The 25,617-nt window shown below is 44.8% G+C and overlaps 1 protein-coding gene across 1 annotated transcript; it reads left to right on the top strand.

Annotated features, from left to right (window-relative positions):
* Positions 1 to 467: 467 nt before the first annotated feature.
* pank4 (pantothenate kinase 4 (inactive)) lies at positions 468 to 24,128 on the top strand. The gene is given in 20 exon segments (XM_068742479.1): positions 468 to 550; positions 552 to 574; positions 882 to 964; positions 1,676 to 1,884; positions 2,479 to 2,662; positions 3,111 to 3,203; positions 4,011 to 4,164; positions 4,979 to 5,160; positions 5,306 to 5,387; positions 5,808 to 5,908; positions 6,609 to 6,764; positions 8,745 to 8,857; positions 9,237 to 9,324; positions 9,607 to 9,758; positions 13,104 to 13,159; positions 13,691 to 13,740; positions 20,618 to 20,722; positions 20,799 to 20,899; positions 22,496 to 22,564; positions 22,889 to 24,128. Coding segments are annotated over 20 exon segments (2,388 nt in total). The 3' UTR covers positions 23,193 to 24,128.
* Positions 24,129 to 25,617: the final 1,489 nt, after the last annotated feature.

The raw sequence follows: 25,617 nt of genomic DNA, 5'->3' as shown, positions 1-25,617 counted from the left end.
CCAGTCTGCTGCTTATCTTCATCCGGTGAGTCGTTGTTTTTTTTGGGGGGGGGGGTGAACGTCCCCTGCAGAACGTGCTGCTGCGTTTGTACCAAGAACAAAAGCGCGTTCCGGAGGACACAGCGGAGCTCCATCTGGAAGAGCCATGATTTGTTTACAACGGAAGTCGCTGCGGCTTCTTCTTCTGCTATTTCCGGTGTTTTTTGGTAACATTGCGCAAGTCAAAATAATGTACTCGGATCGAAAGTGTGACGCAAATCCTAATCGGATCTGATTTTATTGTCCATGAACACGGTGCATCCGATCACAATTTTACTCTGAACTCTGATCGGATTACAGACATTTTGTCCATGTGAACGCCCTACTGTGTGACGTCACATGAAACCCATGTGGGTTCTGATTGGACGACAGGAACAGTTACGCACGCACGTCTGCGCGGAGCGCGGCGCGTCAGATCACCGTCTACAATGGCGGAATGTGTTCGAGCTCGGACTCACGCCATGGATAAGAGCATCACGCTCCCGCCCGACGAGATATTCCGCAATCTGGACGGAGCGGTTCGCCATTGACATCGGTGCGGTGGAACGTTAAAGGTGGAACGTTAGCTTCGTTTAGCTCGAACGAAGCTAACGTGCTACACGGCGTATGACGCGCTGCGAGTCAACGAGACAGAGATAAAGTTGGCCACTTTATTTATTGATTTGATAGATAACCTATTTAGCGTGAATGTCTGGATTATCTTTATCCGGTCGTGTGAACGCGCGATAATCGAATAAATGAATAAATCAGGAGACTTCGCGTTAAGCTGTTCTGTTAACTGTTTGTTGTCCTTAAATTAGGGACGTATTCTTTTATCTATCCCTCCATTCATTCTTTTCCAGGTGGATCACTCACAAAACTTGCCTACTATTCGACGGTACAACATAAAGTAGCCAAAGTGCGATCTTTCGACAACACTGCGAAGGTAGGTAGTTCTGCCGAACCTCTGCTGCTTTGATGTCATCTGAAGTTCTGACTCCTGCACTGCATGGACGTAGAATCTGCTCATGACGGACTAGAGCAGGGGGGGGGGAACCTTTTCATGACCCGTGCCACTTTACACGTGACTCGAGCCAACACTTCTTTAATAAAGTCATTTGTTAATGCAGTATTTAAACACGTTCACCGAACTACCCGTGCATGTGATCGTGCACGTCTATAGATCGGTGCTGTGTACGGCACACGATCGACGGGCGTGGAGACGAAGACGCGCAGCTTAGTGGGATCCGGTCCCGATCCGGTCACGTGATTGCAGACTCGATCAGAATCTGACGTTAGCTCCCGATCAGGACCCGGATACATATGGATCGTTATTGTCATTACTTTTGATCAGATCTGGAGTTACACGGTGGAACAGAGTGAAACCTCTCCACTCCAACAGAAACACCAACACGTGCTGCATGACATCACTTCCTGTGACGCTATTGGTTGAATGCTGGCTAAATACGTTAGCGGCTTGAAGCTAGTCGTGCGAGTCTGTCTGCGCTGTGGAAGTATTCTGAGGTGGACGACAACGACCTGGCAGTTGAGCTGCCGTTCATTTTATTTTAAACATTTGTATTTAATATCCACCACAGACGGCTGTCTCGCGCACGCAACAAACGACAACGGTTTCCTTTGTCCTCTGTTGTCTCAGGAGGAGCTTTGTGATAAGCTCTATGAAATCTCTGTGCAAGAAGAAGTCACTGCACGCCTGCACTTCATCAAGTTTGAAAATGCCTACATTGAAACATGCTTGGACTTCATCAAAGACCATCTGGTCAACACGGACACCAAAGTCATTAAGGCCACAGGAGGCGGCGCACATAAGTTTAAAGAGCTCATTCAGAGGAAACTCGGACTCAAGTAAGTATTGTCTTGTTCTGAGAGGAGACCAGCATACAAAAACAGGGGTCGACAAACATTTGTGGAACATACCAAATGACTAAATTGAACTGCTTTACTGGTCTTTTTCTCTTCTCTTCCTCTTAATCAGGTTGAGATTGAGAAATAGCTGATTTCTGAGACTTCATTTGATTTAGCTGTAATATGAAGGCCACTCTGAAAAATATCTGCTGTTTACTGTTTCGTAAAGTGTGATTGTGTTTTCTAGCCAACCAGATATCTTGTTAAAATGAAGGAGCATTGAGAGTGAACTTTCTGTTTTCTGCATTTATATTCCATTAGAGATCCATGTCGTCTTTCAGTTTGCCTGTAATTTGCCCCTCTTGTAATACCACTCTCAGAAAGGGGAACTCAAGTATTGAACTTGCATAGTTTATTATTTAGATTCATGTGTGTAAGTGGCTGTTAAGCTTCACCGTGTAGAAAGTGAATATGTTAGATTCAAAGAGAGATGCTTTTTTCTCTTCTTTTTTTACCAGATGGAAGCGACAGTCGCTCGTCTCCTGCTCTGGCTGTGGATGACTGAGACTAATGACCTTTTTTGCTTTGTGCCAGAGTGGACAGAGAGGATGAGATGACCTGCCTCATCAAGGGCTGTAACTTTGTGCTGAGGAACATACCCCATGAGGCTTTCGTGTACGCCAAGCATGCTGACTCAGAGTTTCGCTTCCAGATGACTCAACCAGACATCTTCCCTTACCTGCTTATAAATATTGGTTCTGGCGTGTCCATAGTCAAGGTAACAGTAGTATCAGTAGTTTATTGTTTAAACTGTTCATAATAACAAGTCCCCATTATCGTTTCAGCTTCTCAAGTGCATTGATCATTTTCGTTTTAGCAGTCCACAATGAGAAAACATTGTGTACTGCTGACCACACAAAACAAGGCATTTAATGATATCATTTTGGCCATTTCATTTTATCTTTTGACAATTTAAAGACAAAATGATCAATTAATAATAAAGTCCACTTTTTCCTCATCAACTTTGGAGTTGTTTCAACTCCAAAGATTTAAATATGTAACAGCCATATATTCTTACTTCATCATTAGTGACTGATACCAAAGTGACGTTTGTTGTCATCACAGATTTATGACCTGCTACCAAGAAGATGAATGAATAAATAAATTCTGGCCAGGTGACTAAAATTTGTATAAATCCAGTGTTTAATGTTGTCCCTTTTCTGCAGGTTGAATCTGAGGACAAATTTGAGCGGATAGGAGGCAGCTCAATAGGTGGGGGGACGTTCTGGGGCCTTGGAGCATTGCTAACCAAGACACAGGTACTCTAAATAAGATGGGTTGAGCTGCCAACCATTGTAATGCCTTATGAGCTGTAGTGATAGGCTAATCTTGCGATGCAATGCGATATGATTTGATACACTTACATCATTTTCTGAGAGATTTTAAGGGACAAAGTGATTTTGGTTGAATTAATTGAACTGAAAGCATCGATTACACGATATATGGCTCTGGCAGAGTCAGATCCATCCTCCAGTGTTGGATTCCGATAAACAGGCCACACATCCACACAAGCCTTAATTAGCTAGCGTGTTGATGGAGCTCTCGGACTTTCCAATAAGCCTTTCCTCAATAAGGATTTACACACATGTACAATGTTACATATTACAGCTTGGACAAACCTGAAGCAGGAACACACTCATTTATACAAACTACTAGCATTGCAGCTAACGCGATTAACATAGCTAGTGCGATTAGCGTAGCTCGTGCGACTTTCACTCGTATCTACGTGTTCATGTCGACGGCCAGCCGACCTTCTCCACTCACCACCATTGTAATGTCAACGTCCCTGTCAGCATGGGACGCAAACTCAACGTGGCTCAAGCAGTTCACGCCATCCGCCCACCGAGCTGTCAATCAGAACACCGTAGCACCAGGGCTACACGCAGCACGGGGGTTTTGAATGGGTTTTAATATATCCATATTCTCGGATGAAAAATCAATACTCTCTGGGGAAGCAAGATATCGATATCAATTGCAGAATCATTTTTTTTCTACACCCCTGTCATCTTATTTTAATATTTAGTTCACTTTAACGTTCTGATCATGACCCACCTTCTTTCCTGCAGAGATTTGATGAGTTGTTACAATTGGCCACCAAAGGGCAGCACACGAGTGTGGATATGCTCGTCAAAGATATCTATGGCGGCTCTTACGGCTCTTTGGGTTTGACTGGCGACCTCATCGCGAGCAGTTTTGGAAAGTCTGCTACTGCTGATAAAGGTGATGGATGCATCGGTGCGCTGGTTCTGTTGTGACTGCTGTTTGTATATTGTTGCTTGTTGAAGCAATGGAATTCTTCATGCTGATGTTTGTGAAAGAAACAACAAAAACACATCTTACGTCAGTCCTTGCGTTCCATGGTCAATTTTAGAACTCATTGTAATAGTTCTGCCACAAGAACAGCTTCTTCCCCTCTGCTATAAGACTCATGAACACTGAATAATTTTATATTGGATTCATGACAACTGCTGCTCTTGCACATCTGTGGATCCACTCCTGATTTTGCTGTTTTTGTGGAGGGTTCTGTATCCATATGTTTTCTTAACCCTAGTGTATCTTACAACATACCCTACAGCACAGAGCTGTAGCTTGTATTTTATTATTACGTTAACGTTACCTTGCGTGATTGCACAGAGAAAAATTCCTAGTCTTTGAACCCTTATTGACAATGGCAATAAACCGATTCTGAGTGACTTAATTTAGCTGGTCCCAAGCCCGGATAAATGCAGAGGGTTGCAGCGGGAATGGCATCTGGCGTAAAGCTTGATGTAGCATGTGCTGTGAGATAGACTCGGTTACAGAAGCAGAGGAATTCAGAATTGTTGCATTTATTTCAAATATTTGTGTCCAAGCTCCTTCGATCTTGCTGTTTGTAATTCTGATCCTGAACACCAGAACATTGGTAGGAAGTTAAATTCTGAATGGTTTATTGTAGAGCTGCTGCCCTTGTGCTGTTAATATATTACAACATTAGCTGCTTGCTTTACGTGGATATTTTGCACTTACGTGTGTTTAACTCTTATCTGAACTGAAGAATTTTCTAAAGAAGACATGGCCAAAAGTTTACTCCATATGATCAGCAATGACATTGGACAGCTGGCCTGTCTGTATGCCAAACTCCACAACTTGTCCAGAGTTTACTTTGGAGGGTTCTTCATCCGAGGACACCCTGTCACCATGCATACAATCACCTATAGCATCAACTTTTTCACTAAGGTAAAGCCACATCCTCAAAATACGTTGTGAACATGAAGTGTCTCGTCACTCTTGAGTCCCTCTTTCACACCGTTGAACCTTCAGCTTTGTCCTGAATGTGGAATCTTATCTCCTGAACTTGGCAGTGTTGTTTGTTTTGTGGAAGGGTGAAGTTCAAGCCTTGTTCCTAAGACATGAAGGCTATCTGGGAGCAATCGGGGCCTTTCTTAAAGGAGCAGAAGAGGACAGTAAGGATAATCCTACACATTGCTATTATCTTCTCTAAAGTAACAGCAGGGTGCAACAACTGTACGTGTCTAGAAAGTATTTGACAAGTTTGTCTTGTTGAAAACAATGTCTAATTCCTGCGTGCAATCTTATTTTATGACAGGTATCGGTTCACATTCTCATTATTTTTGTCACAAATAATTTGTGTATAAATGAACCTTGAACTGTGAAACAACTGAAACTCTATCTGCACTAATCTATTTGCAGTCAGACTTCTGTAGGGTTAATTTAACACGAAATTAGGTGAAAATGTCTATATATAAAACAAAGTCACAGCAGAGATTAAAATACTTTTTTTAACTTTCCATTCCAGTAGATTTATGCATACAGTATGAATGTCTTAAAATACATCTAAATGAATAGCATATATTCTCCTCTAGATCCAAACCAGTACAGTTGGGGTGAGAATTATGCAGGAAGCTCAGGCCTGATGAGTGTTTCTCCTGACGTGAACCCCATGCAGCGCGCACGCAGTGGAACGGTGAGTGGAAGCAGACGTGAAGCTGGGTTGTGCTGCGAGACTCGGCCTTAACCGTGGGTCCTGTTTACTCTCTTCTTCTCTTCCTGTGGTGTTTATTTTACCCACATCCATGATTTGAGCTTAGTTTCACTTTTATGTCCACTCCCTCATGGAATTCAGATCACCAGAAATGTATTCATGGGGAACCCTCGTGTTCCTCAGTAAAAAGTCATTCTTTGGTCAACGTGTCTTGTGAAGGATCGCGTTTGGGGTTCTATTACAGCCACTTTGCTTTTTAATTTCTTGGTATGAAGCTTGGCTGCCTGCAGAGCTTCAGGAACCGTTACGGTAATCTCTGTTAGCATTTAGCCTCCCTGGAGTCTACACTTTCCATTAGCTTCTTGCTTTACGTAACTACTTTTGAAAATTATATTATTGGTCTATGGTTCATCTTCAGGAACCTCGTCAGAACTACTAAGTACGTTTATAAATGCTATTGGCCTAGATTAAACTATAGATTGTGGCCCTCACTTGTTGAATCTGGCTTTCACTGGCTTTCAGGATTACATTTTGCTAAAACCTCCTTCCCTCATGTTTGTCTCTGCTTTATTGATGACATAAGAAATACAAACCACTCAGTGTTGCTCAGAAAATGGCAAAATGTTAAAGTCTTTCTTAGAATTTGGAGCATGCATTTCCTCCCTCTCTTTGTTATGTCTAGTTTGACATGTTGGAGATGGACCGGCTCGAGAGGCAGCTGGTCAATCTTCCTCTTCTGCAGGACCCTTCATCTTACATCCCAGACACAATGGACCTCACTGAGGATGCTCTGGCCCGTGATTACTGGCTCTACTGCTTTGAAGAAGCCCTAGAGGGGGTTAGGTGGAAATTTACTGTTTAGAATGTTGCATGGTTTGAAGTTAATACAGTATTGTTCAACTGTGTCTTAAAAAAGGTTTTACCCTCCTATTTAAAATACAAATTCTTTTTTGTATTAAATGTCTTCATATTTGAGAAAAAAAAAAATTGTAGCAAATTTTACACACATTTTACATTAATGTTACGATTCAGACAATTTTAAATTAAAATGAAAGTCTTAGTTTCTTACTCCACAAGACATTTTTGGTGCTTCACAAATGGTGTGCAGCTTTTCTGTGAGAGGTCAGTTCTCCACAAAGCCAAATCATTTTCCTGATTTTTGTCATTATGGCAAAAAAATAACATGAATAGTCTCATGATGGATTGTCCTTCATGATAAATCTCCTTAACAATTAAATGTATCCCTAGAATCAGAGTGGGGTTATTTCTATTGTGATAGTGATTCTAGAACAATATTTAGCTGTTTTCTGTTTTCTTAGTTAAAGTCTCCATCACTATTATTTATTATCCGACAGCAGTGAATTTTAGGCTGTTCCTATAAATTTACAAATACTTGTGGTACATTTTATAGTGGTGTAATTTTTATTCAAACAATGTAGGCATTACTTATGAAGTTCTTTTCTCCCTGTCCTGCAATGATACGATCATCACCAAAGTGCAATGGGTCGTTCCTTGAACGGTATCCTTGCTCTTCAGAAACAGAAATTTTGATCAAAAGCCATGTGGAACATTTTGAGTAGTCCTGCTCGCAGACAGCAATCAACACCGGTAATGACAAACATATTAAGACCCCAAACAGCTCTTAAAACTAATCTTAAATCTTAATGTAAAACATTGTTTTGCAACTTTCCTGTGCTTAAATCACTGTAGCGTTGAATTAAAATGCCAGCTTGCAGCCTGTTTGGTGTGGCTGCAAGAAACAGGAACACAGGATACATGCATCATGAGCCAACATCAACAATCAACCCTTTGTCATACTTCAGAAGTTGTAGCACATGCAACAGAAAATGCTCGGAGTGAGTATCAGGTATACAGAAATCTTTGCATGTTTGAGCTCCAAGACGCATATGAGGTAAACGGCAATATAACTATATTTCAATTCATATAAAACAATTATTTCAAAAGTAATTGGGATTCTGTGTCTTCTGAAGGCTCACATCATGGCATATGAGCTGCATGAAGCCACTTTATTTTAGTTTTCAAACATGAATGGACAATGCTGTTTTTCTGTATAACTTCAGAAATCTTTAATAGACTCGGAAACTTCACATGACATTCTATTCACTTCGGTATGACTAGATAAAGTTTTGCATTAATGCAGGTCATGGTAATTCTTGAAAGTTATTAAATATTGTACTATAAAGTATAAATGGTTGATAAAGATATTTTATGAGGTTCTAAGATGAGCCATCAGAGAAACTGTCAATTGTAATTGTTCAGCGATTGTCCGTCGCTCAATTTTGAGATCATTGGAGAATCTAACGTCTTCAGGTAGACGTAGAAAAGCACTCAGAAACCGCAGACCTGCGCCAAGCAGCTCGTTCCCCTCCTAAGTGAATTTACACCGCTAACACGGTGATCTGGATCATCATCAAAACATTAGAATTTGTTCTTGGCATCTTTATACACCAACCATAAAAAGTACAAGTGAATCGGAGTTTGTGTATTTTTAACTGATTTTTGAATCCTACAATCGAGTTTTAAATGTTAAAATTAAATAATTTTACTTGATGTCATTCTGCATCCGATCCAGATTAAATTTGGTGGTGAGATAGAGGCCCCCACCCTGCACGACTGTTTCAAATTCCATTAACATCGGTCAATAATCAGCCGAGATATTGAGGAACAAATTTCTTAAGCTCCATTGACTGCAATGTCAACGCATATTTCAAAGTAACCCAGAATCCAGGATCTCTTCTTCTGAGGTAATTAAATCTACTGATTCATGTTGGGGTTTTTTTTTTCTTTGTTTGAACAGGTGGTGAAGAGAGCAGTAGCAAGCCAACCTGACATGCCTGAGGCAGTGTATCGAGCAGAAAAGTTCAGTCAAAAATACAGGCACAAGCTTCAGACGCTTCGCGATCAGCCTTTGTAATTATGCTTTTTAATTTTTGAAGACTAAACCTCTAGTAATTGTTTTAGATTTTGAATTAGTTTCATGTCTTGTGTACTGCTCAGTGCTCTGTTAATGGAGAGAATGACTGTTTGGTCATTTTGAGGCTGCTCTTGTATGTTACTATTTGAGGAAACTGCACTGAAAAGAGAATAATAATTGTTAGATCATCATCATCATTGAAATTCAACAACAACAAAAAGGAACTCTCCAAGCCAGTTTTTTAGAAATGGTTCCACTTGCCAAAATAATGATAATTTTAGACACCACTAATAGCTGTGGTGCATTCAGTTCTCCAGCCCTATTGTGTGTCTGTTTTTCTGTCTGCATAATGTGGCTGATTCTCTTCTCATCTAGTGCTTATGGATCCCTCACTGTCAGAAGTCTGTTAGACACAAGGGAACACTGCTTAAACGAGTTCAACTTTCCTGATCCCTATTCTAAGGTCTGAGCAAAATCTATTAACCTGTTGTCTCATCTGTTTGTCTTCTGTTTGTATTTTTGACAACTGGTTCATTCTTTATACTTCACATTTGGTAACTTACATTTTTGTATGCTTGCAGTATCGTAGTTTTCAACACACTTGTTAAATTAAGGCCAAATTCTTTACCAAATTGTTGTCGTGTTGTCGTGTTCTCATTTCATTTTTGTTACATTTTGTTTCTGGTGCTTCTGATTACCACGTTGTTTGTTGTCACTCATTATTCATATCTTTGCTCTCTTGAAGATCAAACAGAGGGAGAACGACATAGCTCTCAAGTACTATGGGAAGGTGGTGAAATCCCTGGATGAGTTGAGCTGGGAGGAGAGACAGTTTGCCCTGGTCACAGGTGTCCTGGCTGGGAATGTGTTTGACTGGGGCGCCAAAGCTGTGTCAGAGTGAGTGGAGCCTCTACATCCTTAGAGCAGTCGGCTTGAGTGGTTGCTGTATGAACCGTACAGAAAAATAGATACCGTGAAAGGCCTAATATACAATATCGATTAGCTGCACTTCTACCAGGGTACAAAAGTAACACGACACAAATTCAGAACCCTTCAGTTATTTCCGTGGCAAAGTTGCACATGTCTTCATCGGTAATTAAGTTGCAGTAAAGCGGGGAAAACTAAATCCACTTGGAAAGTTAATCTTGTGAATTTGATCAGTGTTTATGGAAACTTACGAGGTTGAATCATGTATAAGAGGATATAACATTTGCCAGAAGGTTTGGAAGGCACAAATTGGGGCAATATTGGATATCTATTTTTTTTTGCTACATTTATTTTTGTTGCCATAACACTAGTCTGTTTGGCCTATGTTAAATTTGTATTATAAGCCAAATTCATTTGTGCATGCAGTATTAGGGAATTGTTTTAATATTTTTACAGTGATATTGTAACAGAGTAGTTTAGTTGAGTAGAGATCTTGTTTTCCAAAGGTCAGTGCTATAGTTGTTTTATTGATGTTTTATTAGTTACTATACATACATCAAATATTTTGCTATGGTTTTCTTCAGTCTAAACTAGTTTAGTTATGACAGACAATTGTTTTCAACATTCATTCACTACCTGATACAGGTAAAATAACACTCAGGCGATCCTCATAACCAAATGGTTACCATTAAAGATTAGTACTAGTAGTAGTACTATAAGTGTTCACATCTTTGGGCGTCAACAAGCCAGTTGCATTGACGTTAAATTAGTGATATGATGTCGCTCCGGAGTATAAGTCGCATCAGTCAAAAAATGTCATGAAGAAGAAAAAAACATTTGTGATGCACTGTGATGAAATATTCTGTCCAAAATGGGGGCGTGCTCTTTTGTTACGACTTGTATGGTGTTTGGTGCTTCTAGAAAAAGAATACATTTTAAAAAGCAAGAAGTTAATCGAGACACTTCAACTATGTAAAAGTCTGTCTGATGAGAATATCTAATAATAATAATAATAATAATACATTTGATTTATATAGCGCTTTTCTAAAAACTGAGTCGCTCATCTATTATGGGGGCTGAATCATTAAATAAGCAAATAAACACCAGTAGAAGTAAATGTCCGTGTAGCCAGACTTTTCCTGTGTAAGCTACAGGGATGGGTATCTGCAGGATCTATTTTTCTGTTACCAAGACATAATCTTGTTTATGTACTTGATACTTTTCTCCATTCGTTGGCTCAGAAAATAAAGAAATGCAGACATGAAAAAATGTGTCTGTTGATTGTTGAATCTCCTAGAAGTAGAAAATATTAACCATGAGAAATATAAAATGACCTGGTTGTCAGGACATCTTACACAAATGTCATAGTTCAAATGCTCCTGCAACCATGGCTACCATCGGCTTCCGGGCCGCTGCTCGTTGTGGTCCAGCATTGTTTCTGTAACAACCATTTTTGGATTTGTTTTTTTATGTGCGGTTTCTACTCATTTGTGTTGCAGTCTTGTTGTCCTGCCAAAGGGCACTGTCGTGTTTTGTTCTTTTTTGGATCTACTTTTTTTTTTCCCCATTTAAAAATAAAATAAAAGAATTGCTCTACTCTCACATACGGACCGGCAACTTTCCCAAGCCGCACAGAGCGGAGCAACCCCCTTGTTTACCTCTACATCCACGACTTCAGACCACTATACATAACAACCAGACTTCCTTCACCACTTCTCTGAAAATTGCTCCAGAATGAATATCCACGAGTTATTTGGACAATTGCATGTCTTCCGTCGCTGCTTCTCAGTGAGTTTGTCCGCGGTTACAAACTCTCCAACCAGCGGTCTGCAACTCACCTACGCAGCTTGAACTACAATCACACCTCATCATAAATACGGACAGCTTTCTAGAGGAAATGCTACGCAATAACTCCTCCAATGAATACAACTCTGCTAACAATAAGCCCAAGATAAGAAGAAGGGTGGTGTTAAAGCATTGAGTGTTTAAATGGGAGACATTCAACATCATACTTGCCAATGTGTTCTCTCTGCACAGCTAAATCGATGAGTTGAAAGCCAGCGTCAGCCACATGCATGAATACAGACCTGCTTCTATTCTTGCATTCACTGAAACGTGGCTGAGTGAGAACAACAGTGTTGACGTTCTGCGCATTGATGGCTTCGCCCCCCTCCACTAAATCTTGACCGGGACAGTAAAATCATGAGGAAAAAAATGGCGGAGGCGTGTGTCTTTATGTAAACACTTGCTGCAGCACCTAGTTGGCATCAGACAGAAATGCCTTACTGGTCAGGAATCTTCTTCTGCTCCAATGTCATGCGAGGTTCCACTGGGATCCATTTTAGGCCCCTTAATTTTCACCCTGTACCTGCTTCCTCAAGCTCTATTTTTCGTAAGCATGGCATTTCAATTCACTGCTATGCAGACGACACCCAAATCTATGTGCCACTGTGGAAAGAGGACACTTCATCAATTAAGCATCTCCGAGCATGCTTTGAGGATGTCAGAGCCTGGTTGGCCCTTTATTTCCTAAGCATTAATGAAAGCAAAACAGAGGTGATATTGTTTGGTCCTAGTGGGTCCCGCGGGGCCCCCTTGTCGATCTGGGCCCACTGGCTCTGTTTGAGAAGCCCACTGTCTCAGACTCGGACTTCAAGATTGACTGACTTAGGATGGAATGCCAAATCAGTGCAGTTTCCCCCATTTAAGGCAGCTGAAGAAGGTAAGGCTGATTCTTGCACAGGAGCACTTTGAAATGGTAATCCATGCCTTTATCACTTCTAGGCTGGATTAACGCAATGCGCTATACTTTGGTATCACCCTTGCTGGCCGTTCTTCACTGGCTGCCTGTGCAATTCAGATTTCAATTCAAGATTCTCTTGTTTGTCTTCAAATCAGTGAATGGTCTTGCCCCGTCCTACCTCCCTGAGCTCCTTCACCCCTACATTCCTGCTCGGGACCTCATGTCGGCTGACAGTCTCTGCTCGAGGTTCAGAGTTCAAAACGGAAGTTCAGAGGGGATAGAGCCTTCTCTGTTGCTGCACCAAAATTGTGGAACAACTTTTATTCCTTGGCATTCTAGGTGGCCTGACAATGTGGCCTTAGGTGCATTATTTAATTGTTCTATATGTATGTTTCCTTTTTTTATTTATTGTTCTTATGTTCCACTTTATTATGTTTTAATCTGCATATGTACAGCACTTTTGTCTGCTATGGTTATTTTAAAGTGCTTTATAAATTAAGTGAAGCATAATTTGTTATTCTGAGAACCAATAACTTATTTTACTTTGACTATTTCATTCTGATGTCTTGTAGTGTCCTTGAATCTGCACCAGAATTTGGATTTGATGAAGCAAAACAGCAATTGGAAGGTATCTGAAGCATTTCTCTTATTTCTTTAATTCCCTTTTAAACATCTGAAACATTTGACGTTCTAATTGCTGCTCAACAGCTTTCACATCTTTGAAATCTCTTTAGGACAATGTTAGGATAATTATTTAATTTTCATTGTCACATAGTAGAGTCTTTTAAAGATGGTGGACCCATGCGGGTCTAGAGGAATCCCGTTGTCTCTGAGTTATCGTGGGGGAGTGGGGGTCTATGCAAATACCTGAGAACCGCCTACTTTACGGTGTTAACAAAGTGACCCGAGGGAGCGGATCGGTGGAGGTCTCTGTGCGTTGCAGCTGGACGGACTAGATCTCTCCCGATCCGGGTTGGTAAAGTATCGAAGTTTGTCTGCCTGATTCATTTCGTGTGCGTTTAATCATTTTTACATTGGATGCCGGGGGAATTACCCTGACAAACAAAAGCCGAAGTAAATATGAAATTGAAAAGGTTCGAGAAAAGATTATTGCTGTCAAACCTCAGACGGATGATTTCTGTCTTCTCTTTCTTCTCAGAGCGACCGTGGCTTGTTGACTGCTATGATCAGTGGCTCGAGAGACAAAAGGTCAGACTTTCACTGCTTTTTCATTTTTATGTCTGTTGCTGCGTTATTACCTCCACTAAGGAGGTTAGCGTTTTTCCAGTGTTTATATGCAAGATAACTCAAAATGTTATTTGTAATAAAACCAGTGAGCTTGCTAGTTATGAATGGATCTTGATGAAATTTTCGGGAAATGTTGGGAATGGTACCAGGAACGACGCAAAGGACAGGGCTGGAGGACGACCCAGGAGAAGAGACATGGACGTAGTGAGGGAGGACATGAGAGTGGCTGGTGTTGGGGAGGACGATGCAAAGGACAGGGCTAGAGGACAACCCAGGAGAAGAGACATGGACGTAGTGAGGGAGGACATGAGAGTGGCTGGTGTTGGGGAGGACGATGCAAAGGACAGGGCTAGAGGACAACCCAGGAGAAGAGACATGGACGTAGTGAGGGAGGACATGAGAGTGGCTGGTGTTGGGGAGGACGATGCAAAGGACAGGGCTAGAGGACAACCCAGGAGAAGAGACATGGACGTAGTTAGGGGAGGACATGAGAGTGGCTGGTGTTGGGAGGACGATGCAAAGGACAGGGCTAGAGGACAACCCAGGAGAAGAGACATGGACGTAGTGAGGGAGGACATGAGAGTGGCTGGTGTTGGGAGGACGATGCAAAGGACAGGGCTAGAGGACAACCCAGGAGAAGAGACATGGACGTAGTGAGGGAGGACATGAGAGTGGCTGGTGTTGGGGAGGACGATGCAAAGGACAGGACTAGTGGACGACCCAGGAGAAGATACATGGACGTAGTGAGGGAGGACATGAGAGTGGCTGGTGTTGGGGAGGACGATGCAAAGGACAGGGCTGGAGGACGACCCAGGAGAAGAGACATGGACGTAGTGAGGGAGGACATGAGAGTGGCTGGTGTTGGGGAGGACGATGCAAAGGACAGGGCTAGAGGACAACCCAGGAGAAGAGACATGGACGTAGTTAGGGGAGGACATGAGAGTGGCTGGTGTTGGGAGGACGATGCAAAGGACAGGGCTAGAGGACAACCCAGGAGAAGAGACATGGACGTAGTGAGGGAGGACATGAGAGTGGCTGGTGTTGGGAGGACGATGCAAAGGACAGGGCTAGAGGACAACCCAGGAGAAGAGACATGGACGTAGTGAGGGAGGACATGAGAGTGGCTGGTGTTGGGGAGGACGATGCAAAGGACAGGACTAGAGGACGACCCAGGAGAAGAGACATGGACGTAGTGAGGGAGGACATGAGAGTGGCTGGTGTTGGGAGGACGATGCAAAGGACAGGGCTAGAGGACAACCCAGGAGAAGAGACATGGACGTAGTGAGGGAGGACATGAGAGGGGCTGGTGTTGGGAGGACGATGCAAAGGACAGGGCTAGAGGACAACCCAGGAGAAGAGACATGGACGTAGTGAGGGAGGACATGAGAGTGGCTGGTGTTGGGGAGGACGATGCAAAGGACAGGACTAGAGGACGACCCAGGAGAAGAGACATGGACGTAGTGAGGGGGGACATGAGAGTGGCTGGTGTTGGGGAGGACGATGCAAAGGACAGGACTAGAGGACGACCCAGGAGAAGAGACATGGACGTAGTGAGGGGGGACATGAGAGTGGCTGTGTTGGGAGGACGATGCAAAGGACAGGGCTAGAGGACGACCCAGGAGAAGAGACATGGACGTAGTGAGGGAGGACATGAGAGTGGCTGGTGTTGGGGAGGACGATGCAAAGGACAGGGCTAGAGGACGACCCAAGAGAAGAGACATGGACGTAGTGAGGGAGGACATGAGTGGCTGGTGTTGGGGAGGACGATGCAAGGGACAGGACTAGAGGACGACCCAGGAGAAGAGACATGGACGTAGTGAGGGAGGACATGAGTGGCTGGTTTTGGGGAGGACGATGCAAGGGACAGGACTAGAGGACGACCCAGGAGAAGAGACATGGACGTAGTGAGGGAGGACATGAGAGTGGCTGGTGTTGGGGAGGACGATGCAAAGGACAAGACTAGAGGACAACCCAGGAGAAGAGACATGGACGTAGTGAGGGAGGACATGAGAGTGGCTGGTGTTGGGGAGGACGATGCAAAGGACAGGACTAGTGGACGACCCAGGAGAAGAGACATGGACGTAGTGAGGGAGGACATGAGAGTGGCTGGTGTTGGGGAGGACGATGCAAAGGACAGGACTAGAGGACGGCCCAGGAGAAGATACATGGACGTAGTGAGGGAGGACATGAGTGGCTGGTGTTGGGAGGACGATGCAAAGGACAAGGCTAGAGGACGACCCAGGAGAAGAGACATGGACGTAGTGAGGGAGGACATGAGAGTGGCTGGTGTTGGGGAGGACGATGCAAAGGACAGGACTAGAGGACGACCCAGGAGAAGAGACATGGACGTAGTGAGGGAGGACATGAGAGTGGCTGGTGTTGGGGAGGACGATGCAAAGGACAGGACTAGAGGACGACCTAGGAGAAGAGACATGGACGTAGTGAGGGAGGACATTAGTGGCTGGTGTTGGGGAGGACGATGCAAAGGACAGGACTAGAGGACGACCCAGGAGAAGAGACATGGACGTAGTGAGGGAGGACACGAGAGTGGCTGGTGTTGGGAGGACGATGCAAAGGACAGGGCTAGAGGACGACCCAGGAGAAGAGACATGGACGTAGTGAGGGAGGACATGAGAGTGGCTGGTGTTGAGGAGGACGATGCAAAGGACAGGACTAGAGGACGACCCAGGAGAAGAGACATGGACGTAGTGAGGGAGGACATGAGAGTGGCTGGTGTTGGGGAGGACGATGCAAAGGACAGGACTAGAGGACGACCCAGGAGAAGAGACATGGACGTAGTGAGGGAGGACATGAGAGTGGCTGGTGTTGGGGAGGACGATGCAAAGGACAGGACTAGAGGACGACCCAGGAGAAGAGACATGGACGTAGTGAGGGAGGACATGAGAGTGGCTGGTGTTGGGGAGGACGATGCAAAGGACAGGACTTGAGGACAACCCAGGAGAAGAGACATGGACGTAGTGAGGGAGGACATGAGAGTGGCTGGTGTTGGGGAGGACGATGCAAAGGACAGGACTAGAGGACGACCCAGGAGAAGAGACATGGACGTAGTGAGGGAGGACATGAGAGTGGCTGGTGTTGGGGAGGACGATGCAAAGGACAGGACTTGAGGACAACCCAGGAGAAGAGACATGGACGTAGTGAGGGAGGACATGAGAGTGGCTGGTGTTGGGGAGGACGATGCAAAGGACAGGACTAGAGGACGACGTAGTGAGGGAGGACATGAGAGTGGCTGGTGTTGGGGAGGACGATGCAAAGGACAGGACTAGAGGACGACCCAGGAGAAGAGACATGGACGTAGTGAGGGAGGACATGAGAGTGGCTGGTGTTGGGGAGGACGATGCAAAGGACAGGACTAGAGGACGACCTAGGAGAAGAGACATGGACGTAGTGAGGGAGGACATTAGTGGCTGGTGTTGGGGAGGACGATGCAAAGGACAGGACTAGAGGACGACCCAGGAGAAGAGACATGGACGTAGTGAGGGAGGACACGAGAGTGGCTGGTGTTGGGAGGACGATGCAAAGGACAGGGCTAGAGGACGACCCAGGAGAAGAGACATGGACGTAGTGAGGGAGGACATGAGAGTGGCTGGTGTTGAGGAGGACGATGCAAAGGACAGGACTAGAGGACGACCCAGGAGAAGAGACATGGACGTAGTGAGGGAGGACATGAGAGTGGCTGGTGTTGGGGAGGACGATGCAAAGGACAGGACTAGAGGACGACCCAGGAGAAGAGACATGGACGTAGTGAGGGAGGACATGAGAGTGGCTGGTGTTGGGGAGGACGATGCAAAGGACAGGACTAGAGGACGACCCAGGAGAAGAGACATGGACGTAGTGAGGGAGGACATGAGAGTGGCTGGTGTTGGGGAGGACGATGCAAAGGACAGGACTAGAGGACGACCCAGGAGAAGAGACATGGACGTAGTGAGGGAGGACATGAGAGTGGCTGGTGTTGGGGAGGACGATGCAAAGGACAGGACTTGAGGACAACCCAGGAGAAGAGACATGGACGTAGTGAGGGAGGACATGAGAGTGGCTGGTGTTGGGGAGGACGATGCAAAGGACAGGACTAGAGGACGACCCAGGAGAAGAGACATGGACGTAGTGAGGGAGGACATGAGAGTGGCTGGTGTTGGGGAGGACGATGCAAAGGATAGGGCTAGAGGACGACCCAGGAGAAGAGACATGGACGTAGTGAGGGAGGACATGAGAGTGGCTGGTGTTGGGGAGGACGATGCAAAGGACAGGACTAGAGGACAACCCAGGAGAAGAGACATGGACGTAGTGAGGGAGGACATGAGAGTGGCTGGTGTTGGGGAGGACGATGCAAAGGACAGGACTAGTGGACGACCCAGGAGAAGAGACATGGACGTAGTGAGGGAGGACATGAGAGTGGCTGGTGTTGGGGAGGACGATGCAAAGGACAGGACTAGAGGACGACCCAGGAGAAGAGACATGGACGTAGTGAGGGAGGACATGAGAGTGGCTGGTGTTGGGGAGGACGATGCAAAGGACAGGACTAGAGGACGACCCAGGAGAAGAGACATGGACGTAGTGAGGGAGGACATGAGAGTGGCTGGTGTTGGGAGGACGATGCAAAGGACAGGGCTAGAGGACAACCCAGGAGAAGAGACATGGACGTAGTGAGGGAGGACATGAGAGTGGCTGGTGTTGGGGAGGACGATGCAAAGGACAGGACTAGAGGACGACCCAGGAGAAGAGACATGGACATAGTGAGGGAGGACATGAGAGTGGCTGGTGTTGGGAGGACGATGCAAAGGACAGGACTAGAGGACGACCCGGGAGAAGATACATGGACGTAGTGAGGGAGGACATGAGAGTGGCTGGTGTTGGGAGGACGATGCAAAGGACAGGACTAGAGGACGACCCGGGAGAAGATACATGGACATAGTGAGGGAGGACATGAGAGTGGCTGGTGTTGGGAGGACGATGCAAAGGACAGGACTAGAGGACGACCCGGGAGAAGAGACATGGACGTAGTGAGGGAGGACATGAGAGTGGCTGGTGTTGGGAGGACGATGCAAAGGACAGGACTAGAGGACGACCCAGGAGAAGATACATGGACGTAGTGAGGGAGGACATGAGAGTGGCTGGTGTTGGGAGGACGATGCAAAGGACAGGACTAGAGGACGACCCGGGAGAAGATACATGGACGTAGTGAGGGAGGACATGAGAGTGGCTGGTGTTGGGAGGACGATGCAAAGGACAGGACTAGAGGACGACCCGGGAGAGTGTCTGACGTTTTCGTTAACAATGCAGTCAATCGTGCTTCAAAAATGTTTCCCTCAATGTCTCGGTTGATTATTGACCGATGTTTCTGGAGTTTGAGACGACCGTGTCGGGTGGACCTCTGTCCCTCTGTCTTACGACTGAAGATGGAGTCCTGAGTCCCTGTCGCTAGCATTAGCATTTATAGTTTGTATAGCTCCTCTTTAGCTCAGCAGCCTATATGTTGAAAACGTAAATGCATTGTTTTTGTCTGCTAATGCTCTCTATCACTCTATCACTCTATCACTCTCTCTCCCTCTCTTTGTTTTTGATTCTCCTATCTGTTCTTGTCTCTGTCTTTTACCTCTGTCTCTCTCTTCCTCAACCCATCTGGTCCAGACAGATGGCTGCCCACCATGAGTCTTAGGTTCTGTTCAAGGTTTCAGCCTGTTGGAGGGAAGTTTTTCCTTGCCTCCAAAGTGCTTCGTCTTCTGGGTCAAGTTGGGTTCTGTCTTTCCCTGCAGGTCACTTTACTGGAAAGTGCCTTGAGAGAACTTTCTGTTATAGAAATGAATTGAAATTCATGCAGATTAGATTCAGATTGCAGATGTGGGGTTTTTCTGAAAATGGGGGTACACTTGCGATTTGGCCTACTGTGCATCATTAATATTAGAGATAAAGATTTCTAACAAGTGTTATCTTATAGCTGAATCACTTCCACATTGGAGCATGTCAACAGATTTGTTTCCTCTGCCAAGGAGGTTATGTTTTTCACGGCGTTTGTCTGTCATCTGTTTGTTAGCAGGATTATTGGAAAACTGCCGGATGGATCTTGATGAAAAGAAATCTGAAGATGGGTCTTGGTCTAATTCGATCCCATTTAATTTTGAGAGTGATTCGGATACCCGTCTGGATACAAAAAATATCTGGATTATCCCATTTACTTATAATGGAGGCTTTTTTTAAAAATCATATCTTGTAAAATAAGAATTCAATTCACTCAACAAAAATCCGAGTCATAAAGGTGTCCGTTATGAGCCATCATGCAAAACTTAGCAGGTTGCACCTCTGTATCAGTTATGTAGTAATATAGTACTTGCTATTACGTTTCTTTGTTACCATTTGTGTCTGTAAGCAAGATAACTCAGAAAGTTACGCACAGATCTTGATTACATTTTCAGAAAATGTTGCCAATGTTAAAAGAAACAGATGATTATGACTATTTCTAAATTTGTTCATCCGTATCTCGGTTGATTATTGATTGATTGATGTTTATTGAATTTGACACAATCATGTAGGGTGGGGACCTTTTTATCTTGCCGCCGAATTTCATCCGGATCAAATATGGTTTGCGTATATTATCAAGTCTGATACATTTCTAACAAGCTTCGTCTAATGTCTGAGTTAATTCCGCATCAGCGCAAGTCAAAGGATCCGTTACCTCGCCCAAGGAGGTTATTTCTTTGATGGCGTTTTTCTGTCCGTTTGTCTTGGCTGGGTTTGGCGGAGGTTTGCACTCTCAGAGTGCTTTTCCAGTTCAGCTTGTGATGAGTGCTTGAACACAATCCAACATGGTTTTCTCTTGCAGGGTCCTCCTCATCAGTGTGCCTTGTTTTTCGTAGATAATAGTGGAGTAGACATAATTCTGGGGGTGATTCCTTTTGTCAGAGAGCTTCTCTCTCGAGGAACAGAGGTAAGGTAGTTCAACAGCATAATGTCTCAAATGTATTTACAGGTTGCTAATCCATCTCTGATCCGTCCATGCTTAGGTTGTGTTGGCCAGCAACTCTGGTCCGGCTTTGAATGATGTAACAAATGGTGAGCTGCAAATACTGACTGAAAGAATCGCTGCTATGGATCCAGTGATCCGGTAGGTGATCATTAGTGTCTTTTTGTCCTTTCTGAATAACTTTCTTCAACATTCTATGTTATCTGTCAGATTTCACTCCTTAACTCACTCAGTACCTTGGCTCACTCTGTTCGCATTGCCTGTGTGAATGTAGTGAGCGAGTGAATGCAGTCTCACTCCTGTCAGTCTGTGGCTACAGTAGTAGCTTCACCACCACCAAGTATGGAGTGAATGAATAATGCACAATGTAAAGCGTCTGAGTGTCCAGAAAAGCGCTCTTAAAACCAACGCAGTATTATTACTATGAGGAAGAGGCCAGTGATGAAAGTGGAGAGGACTTAGATTTGGTCGTTGTGTTTGGTGTCGACAGAGAGAGAGAGAGAGAGAGAGAGAGAGCATCTGCTGTGAAGAAGTCTGGATCAGACTGACTGCACTGGGCGGAAGTAAAATCAAATGTCATGTTATGGTGTCATGTTATGGCGTCATGTTGTGGCGTCATGTTGTGGCGTCATGTTATGGCGTCATGTTATGGTGTCATGTTGTGGCGTCATGTTGTGGCGTCATGTTGTGGCGTCATGTTGTGGCGTCATGTTGTGGCGTCATGTTGTGGCGTCATGTTGTGGCGTCATGTTGTGGCGTCATGTTATGGCGTCATGTTATGGCGTCATGTTATGGCGTCATGTTATGGCGTCATGTTATGGCGTCATGTTATGGCGTCATGTTATGGCGTCATGTTATGGCGTCATGTTGTGGCGTCATGTTGTGGCGTCATGTTGTGGCGTCATGTTGTGGCGTCATGTTATGGCGTCATGTTGTGGCGTCATGTTGTGGCGTCATGTTATGGCGTCATGTTGTGGCGTCATGTTATGGCGTCATGTTATGGTGTCATGTTATGGCGTCATGTTGTGGCGTCATGTTATGGTGTCATGTTATGGCGTCATGTTGTGGCGTCATGTTATGGCGTCATGTTATGGTGTCATGTTATGGCGTCATGTTGTGGCGTCATGTTATGGTGTCATGTTATGGCGTCATGTTATGGTGTCATGTTATGGCGTCATGTTGTGGCGTCATGTTATGGTGTCATGTTATGGCGTCATGTTGTGGCGTCATGTTATGGTGTCATGTTGTGGCGTCATGTTATGGCGTCATGTTGTGGCGTCATGTTGTGGCGTCATGTTATGGTGTCATGTTATGGCGTCATGTTATGGCGTCATGTTGTGGCGTCATGTTGTGGCGTCATGTTATGGCGTCATGTTATGGCGTCATGTTATGGCGCTGTGGCGCAGTTTGGAGAGAGGGTCGTCCAGCAATCACTCGAGTGTGAATGTGTGTGTGAGTGTGATACCACAGACATTCATACGGCCTGCGACCATTTGACGTCATCAACCCGGAATGCATTGGGCATGCCAAAACATGGCGGCCACCATGTATCAATTTATGTTGTAAACAAAACATATTTTATAACTTATAAGAAATTTGTATATGTTTTTGTCAACGTATTTACATAGTAGGGGGCTATGGTTGTATTTTTACACCAATTTGTAAAACCAGTATTGTTGCACACAGTAAAGGGTTCCCTTTAAGTTTCGCTTTTCTTTTCTGTGGTCTGTTGTGTAGAGCTGCTCTGATTGATGACAGGTTGACTTTGGTCCAGAGTGGTTCCAGTTCACCCTGCCTGGATCTGAGGTGACTATATTTTAATTGGACATTTTCAAATGGAGTACTATTTAGTCTGTGAATGCAACAGCAGCATTACATCTGTAGCAGACAAACAGAAATCATAAGTGAGAATATGTTAAATCAGGAGATTTAATTTATTCATTATGTTTGTCTTTAAACTGAGAAATGGGATTTTTATTGTGGATAATTAGACTTTTGCTCTTCAACACAAGTTACATGTTAATCCTATGATTTGGGATGGACATTCTTAAAAGGCAGAAAGCTGATCACCTGATTTGTGGCATTTTGTGCAGTAAGAACATGAACGTTTCATTCTCCGTTGTGCTCCAGTCGTCTAGACAAAGTGTTGGCGATGGTGGTACGAGAACGACAAACCGACTTGGTCATCATTGAGGGAATGGGCCGAGCCATTCACACCAACTACTACGCCACGCTCAGCTGCGAGAGCCTCAAGATGGCTGTCATCAAGAACTCGTGGCTTGCTGACCGGCTCGGAGGAAAACTGTTCAGCGTGGTTTTCAAGTACGAGATGCCAGCAGGAAAATCTAGTGATCACTCTGCAGCACTGATGCCATCATTAATCCAACGGGACACAACTTTGAGCAGGATTGAACACCATAAGGACTGTCACTGAATAAATGACTATCTTAAGGTAACAGTAGGATTTCAAAGTGAGCATTAAGGGGAGATGTGTTGAGCTATTTACACAGGTCGCTGGGTTACCAGTCTCAGCAGTAGCACTTTACATAAAGTGTATTTAATGTGCCTCGAGGCTATTGCGACCGATTGATAGATTGATTTCACACAAATACCTGTGTGGTTCCCGGCGGTCTTGCGCCGTCACGTTGAAAATCCCATTGATCGCCTGTGTTTTATTACAAATGGGTTTTGAAAGGTGAATTATAGCTGCTGTCAAATAGCATCTGGATTAGCAGTGGGAGACAGAGTTTCTAACAGTCCACAAGGGAGCAGTGACAAATATTTTTTTATTTTCAACCCTTGTCTCATTTGTCGTTGAACCCACATGATAAAATTAAATTTTACTGTAAGATGTGATCTACCGCTGCACAATGAATTAAATTATTTGACAGCTGTATAAAACGCTGACCGCTGTGGGATTGTGATGCCATTGATGACAGGCTCATTAATATCTCAACTGGAATCTAACATTCTTGGGTGTGAAAATGGTTGTCGTTGTGGACTCAAATGCTTTGATTGTATTTGTCATATGTACATACATGTGATATACAGATGCAAAGGTGGTGTACATGCGCCTATATTTATATGATCCATTTGCATTACTTTGGTGAAGCACAAATTTGTATTCTGACAATCAATTTTAATTAAATGATGAAATCTGTGTTTTATTCCTGTTAATATTTTTAATTGTATATTTCTTATCCATCTGCAGTTGTGCAGAGGTTTAGGGAGACTTTAAATTTACTCTGTGATAAAAGGTTGACCACATGGTGGTCGATGCCTGCTTCGGGGCTGCGGGTTGATACGTAAGGACTCATGGCACGGGGTCCCTCCTGCTTTTTGTTTTGCTCATGCTACCAAAAATAAAATTCCAGTTCTGTAAGAGACAAATGGAATTACTGGCATCTCCCTATTCATGTAGGATTTGCTCTGGTTTTGTTTGTAAATTTTAATCTTCCGTATGGACAGTAATATTCTGACACCAGTGGGTACGACAATACCGTTTTCCTCTCGTCTCGCCGTGAGCCGCTTATACGTACCCGGGTCGTGGGGGCAGCAGTTTGAGCAGGGAAGCCCAGGCACTCTTCTCCCCAGCCACTTCCACCGACTCCTCTGTTGTCGAGGTGGTCCAGAGCATCAGGTACCTGGGCGTGCACATCGCCAGCGACCTAACATGGAGGACCAACTCAGCCGCCTTAGTGAAGAAGGCCCACCAGCGCCTCTACTTTCTGAGGAGGCTGAGGCGAGCAGGTATGGGCTCCCCTGTCCTGGCGTCCTTCTGCAGGTGTGCGGTGGAGAGTGTCCTCCCATCATGCATCACGGTGTGGTACGGCAGCTGCTCTGCTGCAGACAGGAAGGCCCTGCAGACAGGAAGGCCCTGCAGACAGGAAGGTCCTGCAGCGGGTGGTAAAATCGGCCCAAAGGACTTCGGAGAGCAGCCTACCCACCGTGAGTGACATTTACAGCAGGAGGTGCAGGAAAAAGGCAACCCGCATCATGAAGGACCCCCCCCCCCCACCCTGCACACGGACTATTTTCCCCCCTCCCATCAGGAAGGACCCCACCCACCCTGCACACGGACTATTTTCCCCCATCTGGGAGGAGGCTGCGCAGCATCAGGGCCAGAACCAGCAGGTTCAAAAACAGTTTCTTCCCTGATGCTGTGAGAGTTATGAACAGTGGATAACTCGGAGGCCAAATGCACTGCTTCCGTGTTGGACCCTACTGGGGATCGTGCAATCACTTTTGTCACTTTTGTCACTTTTGTGTATATATTTAGTTTGAGTTGAATGAATGTGTGTTTGTTGTGTGCCTCAAGCTGGGACCTGAGTGCTGTTTTTCGTTCGTGCATGAGAGTGTCTGAATGACAATAAACACTTCTTGATTCTTGATTCTTGGAGGGGAATCCAAGGTGCTCCCAGGCCAACCGAGGGATATAATCTCTCCAGCGAGTCCTTCCTGACCAGATGCCCAAACCACCTCAGCTGGCTCTGCTTAATGTGGACAAACAGCGGAACCATGAGCTCCTTACCATATTTCAAAGGCTTATCCCAGCCACCCTGCATAGAAGATTAATTTCATCCACTTGTACCCATAGCTCATGACCATAATGTACGTGAGGGTTGGAATGGAGCGCTTTGTGGCTCATTTCTCTAGTTGGAGAAGCAGGTAGAGCAACCACATCGCGACACCAATGCACCTGTCCATCTCCGTTCCATCTTTCCCTCACTCCTGAGATACTGGAACACCTCAGCTTCAGGCAGGGACAATTCATACCTGGAGTACAGACTGCAGCGCATTGTACGTGCTGCGGAGACGGTGATCGGTTCTAAGCCGCCATCCTGTAAGTCTCCAGGACT

The sequence above is a fragment of the Brachionichthys hirsutus genome, chromosome 8, assembly GCF_040956055.1.
Source record: "Brachionichthys hirsutus isolate HB-005 chromosome 8, CSIRO-AGI_Bhir_v1, whole genome shotgun sequence".
Taxonomy (NCBI): Eukaryota; Metazoa; Chordata; class Actinopteri; order Lophiiformes; family Brachionichthyidae; genus Brachionichthys; species Brachionichthys hirsutus.
The sequence above is the reverse complement of the archived record's forward strand: the minus strand, read 5'-3'. Positions and strand labels throughout refer to the sequence as shown.